We start from the raw sequence: 21377 nt of genomic DNA, 5'->3' as shown, positions 1-21377 counted from the left end.
AAAAATTGAAATCCCAAGTGTGGCCAAACGGAGATTGGCTCTGATCAAATCGAAGATCTCGGCGCGCTCTCTAATTTGCCGCAAACGGCACAAAAAAACTCCAAAAGATGAGAGAGTAATTGAAACTTGAAATTGTGAAGAAAAGAAAAAGAAAAAGATAAGGAAAGAGAGAGAGAGAGCTTACGGGAGAGAGAAAGAAAAATGAGGCCAAAATGGTCTCTTTGGTCACTAAAATGCATTAGTGATGGGCCCCCAAAATTAAAATATTTTTGCTTTAATTTTTCCACCACAATTTTCATATACATGGACTTCTTACATTACAACCAAAATTTAGCATTTAAACAATTAACTTATGTACAAAATAATTATGTATGGTATGCAATTGGACCTGTGACATAACTCCCGTACATAAAAATCCCGATAGCGGGTCCCACCTTGGATCGTCCGACCTGAAAAACGGAAAAATGCCGAAATGACAACCATTGCATTTCCAAGAGTCCTGAACTCAAAGAAATACCCCAACTAACTCTTGGACACACCTGGCACACTCCACGGTGTCTGGCACGCAAAACAAGGAAAGACGAAAATACCCTCTAAAAATCAGTAAATTTTAGAAAATGAAAAATGGCGAAAATCGGAAACATTACACATTTCCTTGAAAATCAACGCTTGAGCTAGAAGTTATGACCTTTACCAAATTCCAATGTTTGATATTTCTCAAGGCTAAGGATGGCAATGGGGCGGGGTGGGGCGGGGATCTCATTCCCCATTCCCATCCCCATCCCTAGTCAAATTTTTTACCCCATCCCCACCCCCACCCCCACCCCCATACCAGTTTAATTTTCAACCCCCTTTTCCATCCCCACCCCGCCCCGCCACATTAGCCCCCATCCCCGCCCCACATAACATTTTTTAAATTCCAATTCACCTTCAACAAAATCAACACAGCCATAATATTTTTCAACCTAATAATTAAATAAAGCTTCAGCACAATTATAACAATTTAAAATATGATCAGATATTTGATGCACAACGACTATGTTCTTTCTCTATGCTGCAAGGGAATAGATCTAGGGTTTCACTTTCAGAAGTGAATATATTATATATATAGTTATGTAATTTAGTAATATTTTATAACATGTAAGGGCAATTTTGTAAAAATGCACTATAAACGGGGCGGGGTTATCCTCCCCCCACCCTATCTCCCGCTGGGGTTTCAAATACAATCCCCATCCCCTCCCCATTTACATAAATGGGTCCCTAAACCCGCCATAAACAGGGCGGGGTGGGGCGGGGACCCGCCGGGTATGGGGATTTTGCCATCCCTACTCAAGGCTTTACACTCGGCCATGAAACTTTTCGAAGCTCCCTGCCATTGGAGGTTTAGCACTTTGACTGCAACAATGGTTTCACTTTGATCAAGGAGTCCTTTGTAGACGGAGCCATAACTACCCACACCAATCAAATTTGCTGAAGAGAACCTGTCAGTTGCTTTGAGGAGCATTTCATAAGACACTCTGTAGAATGATTCCCTCAACAATATTCCAGAAGGTGCACGCTATGGAGATCACTAATATGAGCACGATAACTTTTTTGTTTCTTTGATTCTTTGATGTTGCATTTTGGGAGTTGAAGTTTGGATAAGCCCCCACACAGCCTATTGTTTCCAGCAACTGATATTTCACTAGCATTTGCAAAAACTCCTCCAGTGGGTACCTCACCCTCAAAATCATTGAAGGATAAATTAAGGTTCTTTAAGGAAAAATGCTCAAAGAATCTTGGAATCTGTCCAGTCAACTTGTTCCTAGAAAGATCAATGTTCACAAGACCTCTTAAGGAACTCAATGATTGAGGAATAGATCCATTAAAGAAGTTTCCCTCTATATAGATATTTTCAAGGCTAGTGCAACTCTCAAGACGATTTGGAATTTCACCAAGCAACCAATTCTCAGATATATCTAACTCCACCAAATTTTTGAGGCTACCCACCTCTAAAGGGAGGGATCCAGACAATTGGTTTCGAGATAGATTTAGTGAAATAGAAAGAGAAGAAATGCTCCAAAGTTGTTTGGGTAGCTAAGATTATTTTGTGAATGATCAAGCAATAACAATATTTTGAAATTTCCAAGACTCATGGGTATGTTTCCCAGCAATCTGTTCTCACCCAAGTAAAGTTCCATTAACAATGACAAGTTTCCTATAGATTCTGGAACTTCCCCATGGAATGTATTTATGCCAAGATATGCCCGTTGTAAATTTAGAAGATTTCTATAGTAAATGGAATTGTTCGTGAATCGATTATTGTATAGGCCTAAATGTTCTAAGTTGGAAAGATTACCTATTGCTGAAGGGAGTTTTCCGTGTATAAATTTAAATCAAGTGAGAGATAGGAAAGTTGGTTTGAGAAATTGCCCACAGAATCAGGTAAGAGCCCTCTGAATTGGTTAGCAGGCAAATCTAACGCTTTTAAATTGCTACAATCGGCCATAGAATCAATGAAGCTAAATTCATCTGGCTCTCCACTTCCTAAATTATTCATATATAGAGAAATTTCCTCAAGATTCTGTAGGCCTCCAAAATTAGTTCCTAATTTCCCGTTGAAATGATTTTCTCCAAGATCAAGGTTTTTTAGTGGTGTACAATTGGAAATTGAGAGTGGAATGGGTCCAGTAAATTTGTTCCCCCTTAATTGGAGAAGTATAAGATTAGGGAGCATTAGACCCAAGCTGGGCGAAAGAGTGCCATGAAGATGGTTACCGGACAAAGAGAGAACAGTTAGAAAAGAGAGATCGTAAATGGAAGGATGGATTGTACCAGAGAGTTCATTGCTACCAAACGCAAGTACTTCTAGATTTTTCAATTGACCCAAGGCCTCAGGAAGACTACCTGTGAAATGATTTGAAGCTGCAGACACGTATTTTAGAGAAGCCAATCTCCCAATGAATTGAGGGATCTTTCCAGCAAAGTGATTCCCGTGAATGATGAGATGTGTGAGCTGTGACAAGGAACCAAGTTCTTCGGAAAGTTTCCCAACTATCTTATTGAGACTTACACCAAGATACCTGAGGTTGGAGCAGTGGGATAGGTTGACTGGAATTTCTCCTTGGAAGCTGTTGTCGTTCAGGTACAACATCTGCAGCCTGAACAAATGACGAACTTGAGGAGGGATTTCACCTTGAATGGTGTTGTTGAAGAGCCTTAACACCCGAAGGAAGCTCAAGTTACCGACATATGGTGACAACAAACCCACTAAACCTCTGGACGGTAGATCAATGCTGATGACTCTACGATGGTGACGACCACACGCAACACCTTCCCACATGCAGAAATGAAGGGACTCGTTCCATGAGCTCACGACACCTTGAGGGTCATGAACAATCTTTGACTTGATGGCTAACAAGGCAAGATGATCTGTCTCATTTTTGCCAATGGTTACAGTACTGGCAGTGGCATTAGGGAGTGTACTCATGATGATATGCAGCAATATTGTGATGATCACTATTTTTCCTAGTGTTTGTATTCTGAAAGAGTTGAGAAGCATAATTGGACTCATTTCTGGAAGTGGATTTCAAAATTGTGACGTTAATCAGAAAGAATCGTTTGAATCTATCAAGAGAGATCACTTGTATTGTTATATATTAATCCGTAAAAGAGGCACTTTCTCTCCCTGGAGGCTGTGCCGTTAAACCTGGGTTACAAATTTTTTAAACGTTGCGTGCATGCATGCAACGAGAAACGGATGAGATTTATAATTTTTTAAGGACTTTTATGGATCTATCAAGAAAGATCAATTGTATTGTTATATATGGTGGTTATTGATCATCTTAAATTTAAATAAATTGTTTAGATAGAATCTTTGGAACTTTGTAGAAAGGCTTTTTCTGAAGTCTTCCAATCATTTTCCGATGTCTACCCTTTCTCTTTCGAAGAGAGACTGCCGGCCATTCAACTTAATTTATATACTATGGTAACGTGTTTTCTTTAATTTCTTTTAAAAACACATACATATATGCAAGTCATGATCAATTTATAAAGCATACCTGTGCATTGTTTTTGATGGATTGAAGACTTGGAAAACTTAAAATTTCAATTAATTTTGGCCGTTTAGTTCTAATTTGAGTGGAACTTACTTGAATTTCACCAACTCTTTTCTTGTTCCCACCAATAATAGAGGAGGTTGATGGTTAAGTTCTGAATGGAACAAGGTGGATGTGCTAATGTTTCTTGCCTATTAAAATTAATTAATAAAATGTGCACTAGGGATTTAAGCCTGCATCAAATTCTATATGCAATTTTTCATTTCATTTGCAGCAAAAGCAAATACGGGTGAGAAGGGTGGGACTAATATGAGCAACTCAAGTTCTATCCGAAAATTTATGAGTGTGAGTAAAAGGTATTTGAGACTCAGACTGAGATTAGATTTAGATCTTATAATACGAATTTACTTTCGGCAGCATTTGGGTAAAAGCTTTACTGAGTAACTCAAAATATAAGAAATAATTATAATTTTTTACAGCCACATCTTATTTATATATTTGTAGTCATTAGTCTAGCTTGTAACATAGTCAGTTCTGAAGTTTGATGTAAAATTATAGTAATTAAATTAAGGTTAGTTTATAAATAAAATATTAAGAATATAAAGTTTTGAGTTCTTTTCAAATTATTAACCAATTATATTGTCTTCAGGTTAAGTGTATATAATTTCCTATTTAATTTATATATTATTAGCATTTTGTTCTTTATGTTTTTTAGTAGGTTGTTACAGTCTGAACAATCTGAGCAACTATAAAAATGCATTAAGCATAGATTGACATGGGTAGATATGTAATGAAATTCTTGTGACTTGAGTTTGACATGGACTCCGGTATTAGTCCGTTGGGTCTGGCGTGGTTGACCCCTTAAAAATCTCAATTCTAAAAATGCTTTAAACATGTACGGATTGAGATGGGTTGAGTTGCAATGAACTTTTCGAGACTTGAATTTGACATGGTCTCGGGTATTAGTATGTTGGGTTTGGCGTGGTTGTCTTACTAAGTGGCCCATATTCAAGTATTGTCACACAAAAAATTAATCTTTAAGCATTGGCTTACAAAAAATTAACATTTGGACTCTCAAGCTTACAGAAATTTGTTACAAGCCCGTCCAAACCCAACCCACATGAAATTTAGTCCATCAAAACTCACATAACTTTTAGGCCATCAAAATACCCATTGATGTATTATACAAAACCTTCATCCAAATGTCCAATTCATACTTTATTATTATTATTATCTAGTACCCCATGATCTATGTTATATGCTTTTATTTGAATCTAATGCATATTGTCTTCAAATTGATTCCGCAATAATATAATATTGAATTTAAAGTCGGCTCGGTTCTATTTGTACAATGAAGAGAATTTATTTCAAAAAGAACATCCCTGATACTTCTTTGTACAATTTTTATTTATTTATTAGATATATGGAATATATGTTAGATCACATAACGTACCTGTGATCTACTATTTGGATTTGTACATGTCATGTAAAAATCGACTTAGATTTATTTTTTAATTTACTTAATGAATTGAAATGTTTTTTTATTTATATAAAATTTTGTCTTAGTTTTTTTTTTTTTACATTAAAAATATATATTATAATTTCTGATGTGGAAAATATGTATGTAAATATAATTTTTAATGTTTTTAAACTTTATATTCATCCTACTAGTTTTCGCCCCCAAGTTGGAACCAAAATCACGAACTCCTGTCTTTGCTATCTGTTCGATGATCAAGGAGGTGTTGAGTTTTGTTTGTTTTCCTCTTATTCATGTCTGAATCTCTGTTCAAGCTCATAACTTTTGGGAGTGTGGGGTTCAAAGCTTTGTCACTGATGTTTGAATAGTGAAGTTTCCTTGTCTTCCAATCTCTCTGTTTGCATTGTTCTATTCGATGTGATCCACCAAGGTGGCTTGAACTTCGATCGACAAAATGTTGCCAGAATGCCAGGTATGAATCCATGTTGACTCAATATACTTTGTCTTCTAGTATTTTTGATTGATTAATTGGAGTTTTATAATGCTGCCTTTTCAAGGTGGATCCTTGGCATGTTAGGTATGATTGATACATACAGCTTGGGCTCTTTTTTATTATTATGTTTTGCAAGTTGTGTGCATTACTGTATAAGTAGCATTAGGTTTCTGGTGCCCATTGTTGTTTGTTGTGTGCACTATTCTAGGGTTTGGAGGTGTTGCTATTACTTCCTTTCCACCTTTTATTTGGCCATCTATTCCAATATTGATCATTTGATTAATTCTCAATTTTTAGTTAAGCTATTTACTTTGGGGTTCTGTTTCTTTACCTTCCAGCAATGGGATTGTGATCTACCAATTGAATTTGTTTAAGAGCTCTCCAGGGGACGACTCTGAGTCCTTGTGATGTCAACCAAGACTAACTTATTTTACACCTGACAGGCATATTTATAATTCACATAAAGAGCATATACCAATTTTAGTAAAAGTGTAAATTCATACACAATAGAAGAAGGAATACATGGCACCAGGGCATACCCTGGGGACAAAAGTCCAGCAAACAAGAATGGCTCGAAAACTAGGCAAAACCACTACACGAATACAAGGGAAACCAAAAGCAAACAATCATGCATACGATACAGTATTTTGTCAAAGCCATTACAACAACAGCAGAACCACAAACCAACAAGCAATCGAATAACTACACCAACAAGAACTTATGAATTAAACTGCACCTGGACCAAAACACCAGCTTAACCAATTCAAAATGAAGAAGAATGCACTAGCTAGTCATTGCTGGTAGGATGGGCTTGGAAGGTTCCTTTCGGATGCAAGCCTTCTAGTTGAAGCAAAGTCCTTGTATTAGAGACACGAGCTTGAATATGACGGAATTCTTAAAATTCCAAAGGACAATAGAAGGGCTAGAGTTTGAGTTTCAAAAATCTCTAGCATTTCTTCCAACCCAAATTGAATAGACAAAGCAAGCCAGGGACACTTTGTTGATGAAGACCTGCAAGCTTTTGGAGGAATTCCAATCATCAGAAACCCAAAGCAACAAAGAGGGCCAGTCAAAGGAATCAATGTGGAAGCGACAAATGAATTGTATTTGGTTCCAATTGAAGGCAGAGAATGGACATTAAAGAATAGGGTTTTGATATGTCAAGGGTTTGAAGCCTACCCCAAGCTGAAAACCAAAGAACATAGCCATGTTTTGCAATACAATTTTAAAATCAAATACAAAGCTAACAGGCATTTAAGTTTGAGTTTTATGTGTTACCATTATGCATCAGGACTTGTTCGAGCACCTTGAAGATTTTCCCTGACCAAATTCAGCTCACGAAAGACGTCACTTATGTCCATCCGATCTTGTGGCGACTCAATGGAGCATGCAACTCCAACCTTGATCATTGACAACAGACACTCCATTTTGATGTCATTTCTTGATTCTTCAGAAACCTGATTTCTTTTTGACACTGCTGCTACCTCTTTTTCATCGTCAATTTTCAGAGGTATTGGGTCTACAATCTCCATAACACGGTGAGGCAAAGCCATCTGAGCAAAATTATGAAGGTTAAGGCCTTCCTCAAACATACTGTCAGTAGGTATTTTCCTTGCCATCATCTCTGTTGTAAAGCATAAAATGGAAGTGAAGAGAGAATTGAAACACGAAGAATACAAGGATATTACGTGGTTCAGCCACTAGGGCCTACATCCACGGCACAAAGAGCCTAAAGGGCTACATCACTTTATAATATATTCTCTCTTAATCGTTGTATACAATGATCACCTCTATTTATAGGTCAAAGAATTGAGGTGATAAATATGGAAAATACATTAATGGAAGATTCCTAAAATCAATACCATAAATCACTCCAATCAATATTCTACCATAGGCTAAAATCTCTACTATGATATTCTCATATCAAATATTATGTCAATGAGTAATTTAAGGGTTCCTATAATAATATTTTCCAAATATAATATCTTCTAACAATCTCCAATACCAAGATCCCGTAACTGTATAAATCCCCTTTTGTTGACACTTTGCTTTCCAGACCATACTCTGCCGTTTCACAAAATTAATGAAAAGAAAAGAAAAGATAAGATAAAATTGACAAAGATAGGAACCACATTTGAAATGATAAGCTATTTAATATTTTATGGGCTAAAAGCAACTTAGATTATGATTGAAACAGGTTATATCTATTCCCCAATATGGCTCTCTTGGTGTGAGCAAATTTGGAAGCAATCAACAAATCCAAAAAAAAAATTGATCCCTTCCACTTATGCCTCCATTCCAATGAAACTCTCTCTCTATCACGTGCATGCACACACAAGCACAGGGACTAAACTGTATCAAATTTTGATCCTAACAAGCTAGTTAGGTATAAAATCTAATTCCTAATAAGTTGTGGTGATGCAGTTTTAAACCGAGCAAGAAAATGAAAATAAAAAGAAACAATAATGTATTATGCATGCTTAACTGGAGCTGTATAACCAACAGTTCCCCTTACTGCAATTGAACTGCTTTGTTTTGGATTTGTGAGTTGTTGAGGAAACCTCGCTACCCCAAAATCTCCTACATGAGCAACCATCTCACTATCAAGTAGGACATCGCTTGGCTTTAGATCGCAATGAATTATAGGCGTTTGACAATGATGATGAAGATATTCAAGTGCACACAACACATCAACTGCAACATTTATTCTTTGAAGAAGGTTTAGGCTCTGAGATTGTTCATTCTCTTCGTTACTAGATTTCGGACCTGGATGCAACCGACTCTCTAGACTCCCGTTGGGCATGAACTCATAGACTAGAGCCTTAAAATCATTTCCTTGAAAATCAACGCTTGAAAGAGAAGTGATGATCTTTACCAAATTCCGATGTTTAATATTTCTTAAGGCTTCACACTCGGACATGAAACTTTTGGAAGCTTCTCGATGTTGGAGGTTTGCAACAATGGTTTCATTTGGATCAAGGATTCCTTTGTAGACAGAGCCATAACTACCCACACCAATCAAATTTACTGAAGAGAACCCGTCAGTTGCTTTGTGGAGCATTTCATAAGACACTCTCAAGAATGTTTCCCTCAACAATATTCCAGAAGGTTGAACATCTCTTTTCTTTTTAACACAACAAAATGAGAAAGATAGCACCATTGTAACTCCCAGAAGTGTGCACAGTATCGAGATCGCTAATATGAGCACAAGAGAACTTTTTTGTTTCTTTGATTCTTTGATGTTGCATTTTGGCAATTGAAGTTTGGGTATGCCCCCACATAGCCTATTGTTTCCAACTACCGATATTACAATAGCATATGCAAAATCTCCTTCACTGGGCACTTCACCCTCAAAATCATTGAAAGATAGATTAAGATTATTTAAGGAAAAATGCTCCAAGAAGTTTCCCTCCATGTAGAGACTTTCAAGGCTAGTGCAACTGTCAAGGCTATTAGGAATTTCACCAGACAACTCATTCTCAGATATATCCAACTTCGCTAAATTTTTTAGGTTGCAAAACTTCTGAAGGGAGGGATCCAAACAAATGATTTACAATGTCAAAAGTTGTTTGGGTATGGTTCCACTAAGATTATTTTGGGAAAGATCAAGCAATAACAGCGTTTTACAATTTCCAATACTCAAGGGTATGTTCCCCACTAATCTGTTCCCAAACAAGTAAAGCTCTGTCAACAATGACAAGTTTCCTATATATTCCGAAATTTCCCCATGGAATTTATTTCCTGCAAGATTTGCCCGTTGCAAGTTTTGAAGATTTTCGACAGCAGCTGGAATTGCGTCGGTGAATTGTTTATTATTTAGAAATAAAAGATTTAAATTAACAAGATTACCAATTGTTGAAGGGAGTTTTCCATGTATGAATTTTTTAAGAAGTGTTAGATGACGAAGTTGGTCTGAGAGATTGCCCGCAGAATTGGGTAAGAACCCTCTAAAGTGGTTAGGACCCAGCTGTAGTATATGCAAATTGCTACAGTTGGCCATAGAATCAATGAAGTTCATTTCATCTGGCTCTCCACTTCCTAAATTATTATCATTTAGAATAATTCTAAAGAGGTTTGGGAGGCCTCCAAAATTAATTCCTAATTTCCCATTGAAATTATTATTTGAAAGTTCAAGGCTTTCTAGTGCTGTACAATTGGATATTGAGAGTGGAATGGGTCCAGTAAATTTGTTCCCCCATAATTGGATCTGTTGAAGATTAGGGAGCAACAGACCCAAGTTCTGCGAAAGTGTGCCATCAAGATGGTTGTCAGCCAAAAAGAGATTAGTTAGCAAAGAAAGATTGTAAATGGAAGGATTGATTGTACCAGAGAGTTGATTGACACCTAAAAAAAGTCCTTCCAGGTTTTTCAATTGACCCAATGCATTAGGAAGACTACCTGAGAAAAGATTGTAAGGTAAAGCCAAAAGTTCTAGAGAACTCAGTCTTCCAATGGATTGAGGAATCTCTCCTGTTAAGTTGTTTAATTCAATGATGAGATATGTGAGCTTTGATAAGGAACCAAGTTCTTCAGGTAGTTTCCCAACTAGCTTATTGAAACTTACACCAAGATACCTGAGATTAAAGCAGTGGGATAAGTTGGCTGGAATTTCTCCTTCAAAGCTGTTTATGTTCAAGTTCAGTATCTGCAGTCTGAACAAATGACCAACTTGAGGAGGGATTTCACCTTGAAGGGTGTTGTTGAAGAGCTTTAACACCCGAAGAAAGCTTAAGTTACCGACATAAGGTGACAATGAACCTACTAAGCCTCTGTAGCTTAGATCAATGGTGATGACCACATGCAACACCTTCCCACTCGCAGAAGTGAAGGGACTCATTCCATGAGCTTATGACACCTTGAGTGTGGCGACCTTGTGGGCGGGTGTGTGTGAGCGTGTGCAGGGGGCACCAGTAGGCTACCACACTGGGCGAGTTACAGGTGCACAATCCCATATCGTCTGGGTGTGGATGGGGCAAGTGCTATATGTAGATTCAACACCCTTCTATGACACAACGCGTTTTAAAGCCGTGATGGCCGTGAACCCATCAGAACTCTGTAGTTAAGCGTGCTTAACTTGGAGTAGTACCAGGATGGGTGACCCCCTGGAAAGTCTCTGGTCTGGGTGAGCTAAAAGCGGACAATATTGTGTCTGGCCAGGGTGAGGGTCGTTACATTGAGGGTCATGAATAATCTGTGACTTGATGGCCAACAAGGCAAGATGATCTGTCTCATTTTTGCTAATGCTTACAGTTCTGACAGTAGCATTAGGGAGGGTACTCATGATGATATGCAGCAATGAATTCATCAGGCTCCTAGTTCCAATCACATTAGACACTAAACAGCCAAAATGAATTCATTTTTTTAAATTGTCCTAGTCTTCAAACACCTTACCTTATTCTATAAGTTGAAAACACCTTACCTAATTGTATAATTGATTCAGTTGAAAACACCTTACCTTATTATATAATCAAAATATTAAAAAAGAGATACACAGGGAAGACTTCTACTGTTATTTATCTACCAGAAAGTTTTTTACTCAGTAGAGAAGTTTTTTCAAAGTGCTCCCTTCGGGAAATGATTATCGCCGGCCGTTTATTTAAATTTTAACAACCATAAATTAATGTCGCCAGTCCACTTCTCATTGCGCATGCATCCATCCAATTCTTAAAATATGTCCAGAGAAGACTTCCAAAAGGGACAGGGAAGACTTCGGAGAGTGACTCTTTACCTGATATATATATATATATATATAACAATACAAGTGATCTTTATAGATAGTTTCATACAAGTCTTTCTAACTAACCTCACATTCCTGAAATCCAATTTATGCCACTAAGCTCCTTCAGACTATAAATACTATACCTAGTGTTGGAATAAAGAAAATCTGGGAACTTGATGAATTGTTGTGAGGTGTCATGGGTTAAGTCAAGAAAATGGTTCACTTTTTGATCCTTTTAGTGGCAAAAACCATCTCTACTTTCATTGAGCTGGAGCACATGTGAATTTCACTACTGTCTTGTCTCCTCCGCTACCAAAAGCGGAGGTTTAGAGGGGGGAAAAATGGATATTGTTGAGCCAAGTCCTTTTTCCCGATGTCACTGACAAGGTCTTTGGATGTAGAGAGATTCAATCATCCACATCTAATGAGCTTCAATCGCTATATGGTCTAAGGAGGGTTAGATGTACATGCTGCCTTACTGTTGCACCAGAGTCCACCCTTAAACTAATTAATAAGCTTATCAGTGGGAAATTCATATATTCCTCCTCAGACAATTCTTTATTTTCATCACCATGCACAACTTGTCCTGTTTTATTTATTTATTGTCCATTCCCAACTACTTGCCTTTACACCACACATATTTTATACTACATTTAATTTTTTTTTTTTCCCGACATCTAATTTAGGAGGTACAATTAGGTATTACTCAAACAAAACAAATTTGTTACAGCCTGTAAATTAGTGTGTTTTTTAACATCAAAATGTCAGACATAAAGTAACGGTGATAATAATGGACGGATAAGGATTCTCTTCAGGAAATGAGAGGTCCCGCACACCCACCAACCATTGGATTGGATTCTCCCACTAACGGTTGGTGGGTGTGTCGGACTTCTCCTTTTCTAGAGAATATCCTTATCCATTTTTGTTGCTAATAAGATATGAAATATTTAATGAAAATTTTAGTGAAATAACACAGATAATATTATATTTTTGTTCTGTAATAATTATCAATTAGCCCTAATAGTTAACAGAAATAAATACTGAATCAAATAGCATTCATATGCTTCTATGAAGTAAAGAAAATGGTAATTAAGAGTTTCAAAAAAGAAAAAGAAAAAAAATTAATTACCACTAGATTGTTGCTGGCTGCACCAAAGAAAGAAAGAAAAAAACGTAAGAATTCATCTATGGTCCAATTACAAAATTAAGAATCCAACTTGAGTTTCTTGAATCAAGTACTCCTAAATTAACTAAAGGAACGGTCATAATTATTACAAAAATGCTTTGAATGGATACAAAAACGCCTACAACTATACTGTAATCTTTGGTTGTGCACGTAACCATAGTTGGAATGTTATTTTATAGTTTATTATGAGATTTTTTTGAAACTCAGTTTCGATTATTCCACATTGTTAAAACAAATGCTGTACATTAAGGCAGCCTCTCTCCGGAGCACTCCTTTTGCAGCGACTAGATTCAATGCAGATTATGCAAGGGGTATTGACGGTGAGAGCACTCCCTTGACCAGACTGCTCTATTGTTAATGACTTACTTGAATTAATTAATTCAATGCCAAAATAAAATAAAATCAGCTAAACACTACTTCACTACTCCTTACATATTATTATGGGATAATTCTAAAAAAAATGGTGTTTTGGAGGTCAAAGGACAAATAAATGAAGTCAAATTTTAGTTTTTCAAATTAATGAAGTTTTCTCAAATGCTGGTATGGACATGGAATTTTACTGTAAGATTGAATTAATGGAAGACATTAATTGAAGGACATGGAATTTTCTCAAATGCTGACCTGGACATGGACCTTACTGCAGAATGTAAGACATAAAGTTGTGAAGTTATCATCAAAATCATAAGGCTATTTAATCTGTCCCAATTGCACACACAAAATATACTTGAATGATCCAAATTAGGAAAAAAGATGGTCATAATTATTATACAACCTTTTCCAAGATTTAAATTGATACAAAAATGACTACCAGTTGATAACAATTCGATCTTTTAATGGATCATATCAGACCCTTCCAAAAAAAAAAAAAATCCTATTAAGCTTGATTTGCTTTTGTAATTTGCATCTTATTTGGGCCATTCTTTGCTTTTGTTTGGCTTGGGCCATTGTACTCTCTTCGCAGGCCCATTGTGCTGGTCTATTTAACTAAAGCTGAATTTGATGTAATATGCTCTTACATACATTTTTTTTTTTTTTTTTTAACTTTCCGAAAATAATAATGTTGTGTTTGAGATTAAATTTTAAATTGAAAGAAATTTAATTAATAATAAACTAAATTTTTTTCTATTTTGAAATTCAAACTATCGACTCAATACTTTCAAACACTATAAATATTATTTTTTCAATTTGATTCTAGCGATTATTTATGAATGAATTCGTATCAATTTAAGGAGGGTAGATTTCGAGGACGAAATCTCTTTAAAGAGGGCAGATTGTAATGTTTTCGATTTTTTCCATTTTTCATTTTCTGATATTTTTCTGATTTTCGGGGTTATTTTGAATTTGTCTCGTTTTGCGTGCCGGGCATAGTAAGATGTGCTAGATGGGTCCCAAGAGTTGGTTGAGGCATTCCTTTGAGTTCATGACTCTTAGAAATGTATTAGTTGTCATTTCGACATTTTTTCATTTTTCGGAATGGAAGGTCCAAATGGGACCCGCAACCGATACTGTTGTGCACGGGGACTATGTTCCGGGTTTGTTACACTTCATAAATAATTGTTTGGTGCATAATTATTTGGTTATATGTTTAAATTGTGGTGGTAATTTGGTTTGTACACACACATATAATGTTAATGATATTTTACATCCATGGGACCCACCATTTGCAATGAACCCTTATAATGACAATAAGGTCATTACCTGATTCATTTTGTGTTCTTCTTTCACGCAGTGTTCTCTCTCTCTCCTTATAAGTTTCCTTTTTCATTTTTTTTCCCACCATTTCAAGCTTTGATCCAAGCTCTACCATTGAGAATTTGACCACTGAAGGCAGAGTCGACGATAGCGAGGGGTTCGTATTGACCGAAGCAAAGCCCCGTTTAGGCCACTTTTTGATTTTCAAAAATTGGGGGTTTTAACGGTTTTGCTCTTTAATTTGAGGTAGAGGTGTTCTAATCCATATTTTCTTTGAATTTTTGTAGATTTTCCCTCTTTAATTTCAGTCTAAGCATGCTTAAATTGATAATTTTGTTTATGGTTTGAGGGTTCTATGTGTAAATGTGTTCTATGTGATTATGTGGCAAAAAATGTATGTTACTTGGAATGATGTGATGAAGTATGCTAAACTGAATTTTTGTTTGCATTGTATGTATATAAATGTTGAAACTTTATTTTGTCAATGTATGAAATATAACCACTATGTTGAAGGTGTTGGATTTGTTATATGAAAGCATGATACGTCTATTTCTAGAATTTCTATAAAGGCATGTAATATTGTTGTGATTAATTTCAAATTATGGAAATTTGTATAATGTTATGATTGTATATGGCATGAGGCATTCATGCATTTCATTGGGAAGGAAAAAAAGGAAAAGTTGTTTTAAAAGTAATTGAAAATTATTTTTGGAAAATATGTTTTTGAAAAGTGGTTTCCGAAAACCCGGGCGCCTAGGAGTTGCCTAATGGTCCGTGTCGTTAATTTGATCTAGAGGGAACTAGGGAGAGATCCTAGCGTGGTTGAGCTACCTAGGTTCGATATGACGCCTTGGAGATGCCATGTGATCGGGGATAGCTAGTTAATCGTTTTCTCGTGGCGCCATAGAGCTGCTATGGGTCGGGTTGCATTAACGGTTTGGAACGGTGAAATAGAAATGTTTTGGAAATGGGGAGCGACATTTGCATGTCATTGTATTACATTGGTATGCATTTTGTACATATGGTTGGATGACCTATATTGTAGTTGGTGTTATTGTCGTTGTGGTTATTGTGTTTTCCCCTTAATGACATGATCCCGTACTTTTTTTATCCTATGTTTTGTATGGATTCACGAGGTCATTAAGAGGTGTGTCTTAGACACCTCCTACTGATCGACGCTCTTCCACAAGTTTAGATAGATAATGGATTATTTTGACATCTTTTGTAGCTCTGATCTCATTTTTTTGTATAAGGGGTGGCACATATATTATGTATCGACATTAGAATTGACCATAATGCCCTTAGACGACCTCGGATTCGGGTAAGGACCCGGTTAGCGATTCGGACTCTTATGTTCGAGTCGTTACAGGCCTGCATGGGAGGCCCACGGCTCGCTAAGAGGGTCGTGGTTTTTCAGCAACCCATTGGGTGGGGCCCAATTTTTGGCAATGCTATTAGAGCAGTCCAATAGCGAAAACCGGCCCAGAATTTCTAAATTTTGGGCCGTTGGAGCTGCTCTAAAGGAGGAGGTTGGGATAATATATATATATATATATATATATATATATATATATATATATATGTATAATGGGGTGTACCTAATTGTAGCACCTATGAAGTCTCCTCTTTTTAAAAATAGAATAGTACGAGGATTATGTGTTAAAATTTTGTGTAAAAGCTTGTTCTAAATAAAATGTGCAACTTAAGGTTAGTTTTTTTTTATTATTTTTTGGGGATTTGCATTCAAAAATATAATAAGTTTTTTTTTAGGTGCACCGAGTAAAAATTAATCATTTAAAGAATTTAAGGAGGCATATCTACATATTTGTAGTCGTTTTGACAAATCATACTTAAAAGCTAACAAGGATAGCAATACATTTTTTAAAGAGCAGTGCTACTGTTGCTCAAAGCAATTGTCAATCACAGTCGTGATTGTAATTAGTTGAAAATCAATCACATTAACTATAATTGGAGTATAATTACCAAGGAATCTTAATTTTTGGAAACATTAAAAACATATTTTGTAGGACAAAATTAATTTAATTTTGTCTTAATTTCCACTTGTGTGTGTGTGTGTGTGTGTATATATATATAATTTTTGGTAAAGAGTAAATTTGTATAGAATAGAAGAAGGAATACACAACACCAGGGCATACCCTGGGGACAAAAGTCCCGCAAACAAGAATGGCTCTGGAAATAAAACTAGACAAAACCACCACATGAACACAAGGGAAACTAAAAGCAAACAATCAATCATACATACGACACAGGACTTTCTCAAAGCCATGACAACAACAGCAGAACCACAAACCAAGAAGCAATCGACAAACTACAACAACAACTTATGAATTAAAACCACACCTGGACCAAAACACTAGCTTAACGAATTCAAAATGAAGATAAATGAAGTAGCTAGTCATTGATAGTAGGAAGGGCCCAGAAGCATGAACTGGGAAAGTTCCATTCAGATGCAAGCCTTCTAGTTGAAGCAGAGTCCTTGAGCCTTGAATCTGCTGGTATTCTTAACATCCCGAAGGGAAAGTTGAATAGACACAGCAAGCCAGGGCCACTTATTTTGTTGATGAAAACCTGCAAGGGGATCAATGTGGAAGCAACAAATGAATTGTCTATGAAGGCAGAGAATGAACATTGGTTTGATACGTGAAGGTGGGCAACTGAGGATGTGTCAAGGGTTTGGGGCCTACCTCAAGACCTGTTCTGAGGGCCTTGAAGATTTTTCCTGACCAAAGTCAGCTCACGCAAGACGTCATTAATGTCCATCCGGTCTTGTGATGACTCCATGGAGCATGCTACTCCGACCTTGATCATTGACAACACACTCTCCATTCGGATGCCATTTTTTAATTCTTCAGCATCTCGATTTCTATTTGACATTGCTGCTACCTCTTCTTCATCATCAATGTTCAGAAGTATTGGGTCTACAATCTCCATAACGCGGTCAGGCAAAGCCATCCTAGCAAAGTTATGAAGGTTAAGGCCTCCCTCAAACATACTGTCAGTAGGCCTTTTCCTTGTCATCATCTCCAATACCAAGATCCCGTAACTGTATAAATCCCCTTTTGTTGACACTTTGCTTCCCAAACCATACTTTGTCATTCACATAATTAATGAAAAGATTTTTTTATTTTTTGTTTTGACAAAGATAGGAAGCACATTTGAAAATGATAGGCTATTCAATTTTTAGGTTTATGGGCTAAAAGCAACTTAAATTCCAATAAAAACAGGTTATATCTATTTCCATACACCATTTAATATGGCACTTTTGGTGAGAAGAAAAATGGATTTGGAACCATAACAAATGCACAAAAAATTATTCCCTTCAATTTATGCCTCCATTCCAATGAAACTCTCTCTCTCTCACACACACACACAAACACGAGGACTAACTTATATCAAAATTTAATCCTTAGAAGTTAGTTTTGGTATCAAATCTAAATCTTAAGAAGTTATGGTGTCTTCGGTGATGCAGTTTTAAACCTAGAGGAAGAAAATGAAAATAAAAAAGAAACAATAATGGATTGTATATGAGAAACAATGCTTACCTGGAGCTGCATAACCAACAGTTCCCTTTACTGCAATTGAACTGCTTTGATTTGGATTTGTGAGTTGTTGAAGAAATCTTGCTAGCCCAAAATCTCCTACATGTGCAACCATGTCACTATCAAGTAGGACATTGCTTGGCTTTAGATCACAATGGATTATTGGCGGTTGACAATGATTCTGAAGATACTCGAGTGCACACAAAACATCAATTGCAACATTTATTCTTTGAAGAAGGTTTAGGCTATGAGTTTGATCATTTTCTCTATTACTAGATTTCAGACTTGGATGCAACCAACTCTCTAGACTCCCATTGATCATGAATTCATAGACTAGAGCCTTAAAATCATTTCCCTGAAAATCAATGCTCGAGCAAGAAGTTATGACCTTTACCAAATTCCGATGTCTGATATTTCTCAAGGCTTCACACTCGGCCATGAAACTTTTGGAAGCTCCCCGACGTTGGAGGTTTAGTACTTTGACTGCAACAATGGTTTCATTTGGATCAAGGATTCCTTTGTAGACAGAGCCATAACTACCCACACCAATCAAATTTGTTGAAGAGAACCTGTCGGTAGCTTTGAGGAGCATTTCATAAGACACTTTCATGAATGATTCTCTCAACAATATTCCCGAAGGTTGAACATTTCTTTTCTTTTTAACCCAACAAAATAAGAAAGATACTACCATTGTCACACCCAGAAGTGTGCACACTATTGAGATCACTAATATGAGCATAAGTGAACTTTTCTTCTTCTTTGATTCTTTGACGTTGCATTTTGGTAGTTGAAGTTTGGGTATGCCGCCACAGAGCCTAATGTTTCCAACAACTGAAATTGCACTAGCATTTGCAAAAACTCCTTCAATGGGCACCTCACCCTCAAAATTATTGAAGGACAAATTAAGATTCTTTAAGGAAAAATGCTCCAAGAATCTTGGAATATGTCCAGACAATTTGTTCCTAGAAAGATCGAAGTTCAGAATACCTCTCAAGGAACTCAATGATTGAGAAATAGATCCATTAAACAAGTTTCCCTCCATATAGAGGTTTACGAGGCTGGTACAACTCGCAAGGCTATTTGGAATTTCACCAGACAACCAATTCTCAGATATATCCAACTCCGCCAAATTTTTGAGGTGGCCAACGTCAGAAGGTAGGGATCCAGACAATTGGTTTCCAGATAGATTTAGTGAAATAGAAAGAGAAGAAATGCTCCAAAGTTGTTTGGGTATGGTGCCGCTAAGATTGTTTTGTGAAAGATCAAGCCATAATAATTTTTTGCAATTTCCAAGACTCATGGGTATGTTCCCCAGTAATCTGTTCTCACCCAAGTAAAGTTCCGTCAACAATGACAAGTTTCCTATAGATTCTGGAATATCCCCATGGAAAGAATTTATGCCAAGATATGCCCGTTGTAAATTTTGAAGATTTCCTATAGTAACTGGAATTGTGCTCGTGAATCGATTATTGTCTAGGCCTAAATGTTCTAAGTTGACAAGATTACCTATTGCTGAAGGGAGTTTTCCATGTATAAAATTTACATCAAGCGAGAGATAGGAAAGTTGGTTTGAGAAATTGCCCACAGAATCAGGTAAGAGCCCTCTGAATTGGTTAGCAGGCAAATCTAACGCTTTTAAATTGCTACAATTGGCCATAGAATCAATGAAGCTAAATTCATCTGGCTCTCCACTTCCTAAATTATTCATATATAGAGAAATATCCTCGAGATTCTGTAGGCCTCCAAAATTAGTTCCTAATTTCCCGTTGAAATGATTTTCTCCAAGATCAAGGTTTTCTAGTGTTGTACAATTGGAAATTGATAGTGGAATGGGTCCAGTAAATTTGTTCCCCCTTAATTGGAGAAGTATAAGATTAGGGAGCATCAGACCCAAGCTGGGCGAAAGAGTGCCATGAAGATGGTTACCAGACAGAGAGAGAACAGTTAGAAGAGAAAGATTGTAAATGGAAGGATGGATTGTACCAGAGAGTTCATTGCTACCAAACGCAAGTACTTCTAGATTTTTCAATTGACCCAAGGCCTCAGGAAGACTACCTGTGAAGTGATTTGAAGCTGCAGACACGTATTTTAGAGAAGCCAATCTCCCAATGAATTGAGGGATCTTTCCAGCAAAGTGATTCCCGTGAATGATGAGATGTGTGAGCTGTGACAAGGAACCAAATTCTTCAGAAAGTTTTCCAACTACCTTATTGTCATGTACACCAAGATACCTGAGGTTGGAGCAGTGGGATAGGTTAACTGGAATTTCTCCTTCGAAGCTGTTGTTGTTCAGGTTCAATATCTGCAGTCTGAACAAATGACCAAGTTGAGGAGGGATTTCACCTTCAAGGGTGTTACTGGAGAGGTTTAACACCCGAAGGAAGCTCAAGTTACCGACATAAGGCGACAACGAACCCGCTAAACCTCTGGACGGTAGATGTATGGTGATGACTCTACGATGGCGACGACCACACGCAACACCTTCCCACATGCAGAAATGAAGGGACTCGTTCCATGAGCTCACGACACCTTGAGGGTCATGAACAATCTTTGACTTGATGGCTAACAAGGCAAGATGATCTGTCTCATTTCTGCCAGTGGTTACAGTACTACTGGCAGTGGCATTGGGGAGTGTGGTCATGACGATATGCAGCAATGTGATGAACACTAGGGATAGTGTTGGTGTTATGAAGGAGTTGAGAGGCATAATTAGATTCATTTCCATAAGTGCAAAGATTTCAAAAATGTGAGGCTAGTAAGAAAGGCTTGTATGAATCTATCTATCAAGAAAGATCACTGCTTGTATTGTTATATATTAATCCGGAAAAGAGGTTACTTCCAAAGTCTTCCCTCTCTCTCTTGGAAGTCTTCTCTATTAGCAGAAAGTCTGTGGATGCCGTTAAACTCGGGTTATAAATTTTCTAAGATTTATCATTTATGTATGGATTTGTTATTCATCCTCTTAAATTTAAATAAATTATTAAGTTGGAATCTTGCGGAAAGTCTTCTTCTCAAGTCTTCCAATCATTTTCCCAAGTCTACCCTCTCTGTCTCTTTCTGAATTTTCTTCGTATTAATAAGAAATAAATAGGAGGAAAGAAGACTTCCACTTTTGCAATCCCCAAATTTTATTCCTATCTAAGGAATCAAAAATGACGTTTAACTTTTATTGAAGATACAATTTTTGTTCAGGTTCAATATCTGCAGTCTGAA

At 36.8% G+C, this 21377-nt stretch overlaps 3 protein-coding genes across 3 annotated transcripts; all 3 read right to left on the bottom strand.

Moving 5' to 3' along the window:
* Nucleotides 1-1216: 1216 nt before the first annotated feature.
* LOC132281757 (putative receptor-like protein kinase At3g47110) lies at nucleotides 1217-3469 on the bottom strand. Its single transcript, XM_059783427.1, has 3 exons — nucleotides 2417-3469; nucleotides 1655-2076; nucleotides 1217-1517 (listed from the first exon to the last, which is right to left on the bottom strand). The coding sequence occupies exons 1-3, from the start codon at nucleotides 3467-3469 to the stop codon at nucleotides 1217-1219; spliced, it is 1776 nt and encodes a 591-aa protein (XP_059639410.1).
* A 5008-nt stretch (nucleotides 3470-8477) lies between these two features.
* LOC132281756 (probable LRR receptor-like serine/threonine-protein kinase At3g47570) lies at nucleotides 8478-10844 on the bottom strand. The gene is made up of 2 exons (XM_059783426.1): nucleotides 9666-10844; nucleotides 8478-9530 (listed from the first exon to the last, which is right to left on the bottom strand). Exons 1-2 carry the CDS (start codon nucleotides 10842-10844, stop codon nucleotides 8478-8480), a joined length of 2232 nt encoding a protein of 743 aa, XP_059639409.1.
* Nucleotides 10845-18100: 7256 nt separating this feature from the next.
* On the bottom strand, nucleotides 18101-21076 carry LOC132285063 (putative receptor-like protein kinase At3g47110). The gene has a single exon (XM_059787230.1). The coding sequence runs from the start codon at nucleotides 20887-20889 to the stop codon at nucleotides 18103-18105; it is 2787 nt and encodes a 928-aa protein (XP_059643213.1). The 5' UTR covers nucleotides 20890-21076; the 3' UTR covers nucleotides 18101-18102.
* Between the last annotated feature and the right edge of the window lie 301 nt (nucleotides 21077-21377).

This window comes from Cornus florida, unplaced genomic scaffold (assembly GCF_030987335.1).
Source record: "Cornus florida cultivar Cherokee Brave unplaced genomic scaffold, ASM3098733v1 CherokeeBrave_3.0.0_Hap2_Chr11, whole genome shotgun sequence".
NCBI lineage: Eukaryota > Viridiplantae > Streptophyta > Magnoliopsida > Cornales > Cornaceae > Cornus > Cornus florida.
Note: the sequence above shows the minus strand (reverse complement) of the source record. Positions and strands in the feature narration are given on the sequence as shown.

Excerpts from the sequence above, each read along its gene's own strand:
- LOC132281756 (XM_059783426.1), bottom strand. The coding sequence starts at position 10,844 with ATGAGTCCCTTCACTTCTGCGAGTGGGAAGGTGTTGCATGTGGTCATC. Across the intron at positions 9,531-9,665 it reads ACTTGTTTGGGAACAGATTA|AAGTTTTGCAACCTAAAAAA; the intron begins GTGGGGAACATA and ends CCCTCCCTTCAG.
- LOC132281757 (XM_059783427.1), bottom strand. The coding sequence starts at position 3,469 with ATGAGTACACTCCCTAATGCCACTGCCAGTACTGTAACCATTGGCAAA. Across the intron at positions 2,077-2,416 it reads GAGGGCTCTTACCTGATTCT|CTACCCAAACAACTTTGGAG; the intron begins GTGGGCAATTTC and ends AAATAATCTTAG. Across the intron at positions 1,518-1,654 it reads GTTGCTGGAAACAATAGGCT|AGTGTCTTATGAAATGCTCC; the intron begins GTGTGGGGGCTT and ends ATCATTCTACAG.
- LOC132285063 (XM_059787230.1), bottom strand. The coding sequence starts at position 20,889 with ATGGAAATGAATCTAATTATGCCTCTCAACTCCTTCATAACACCAACA.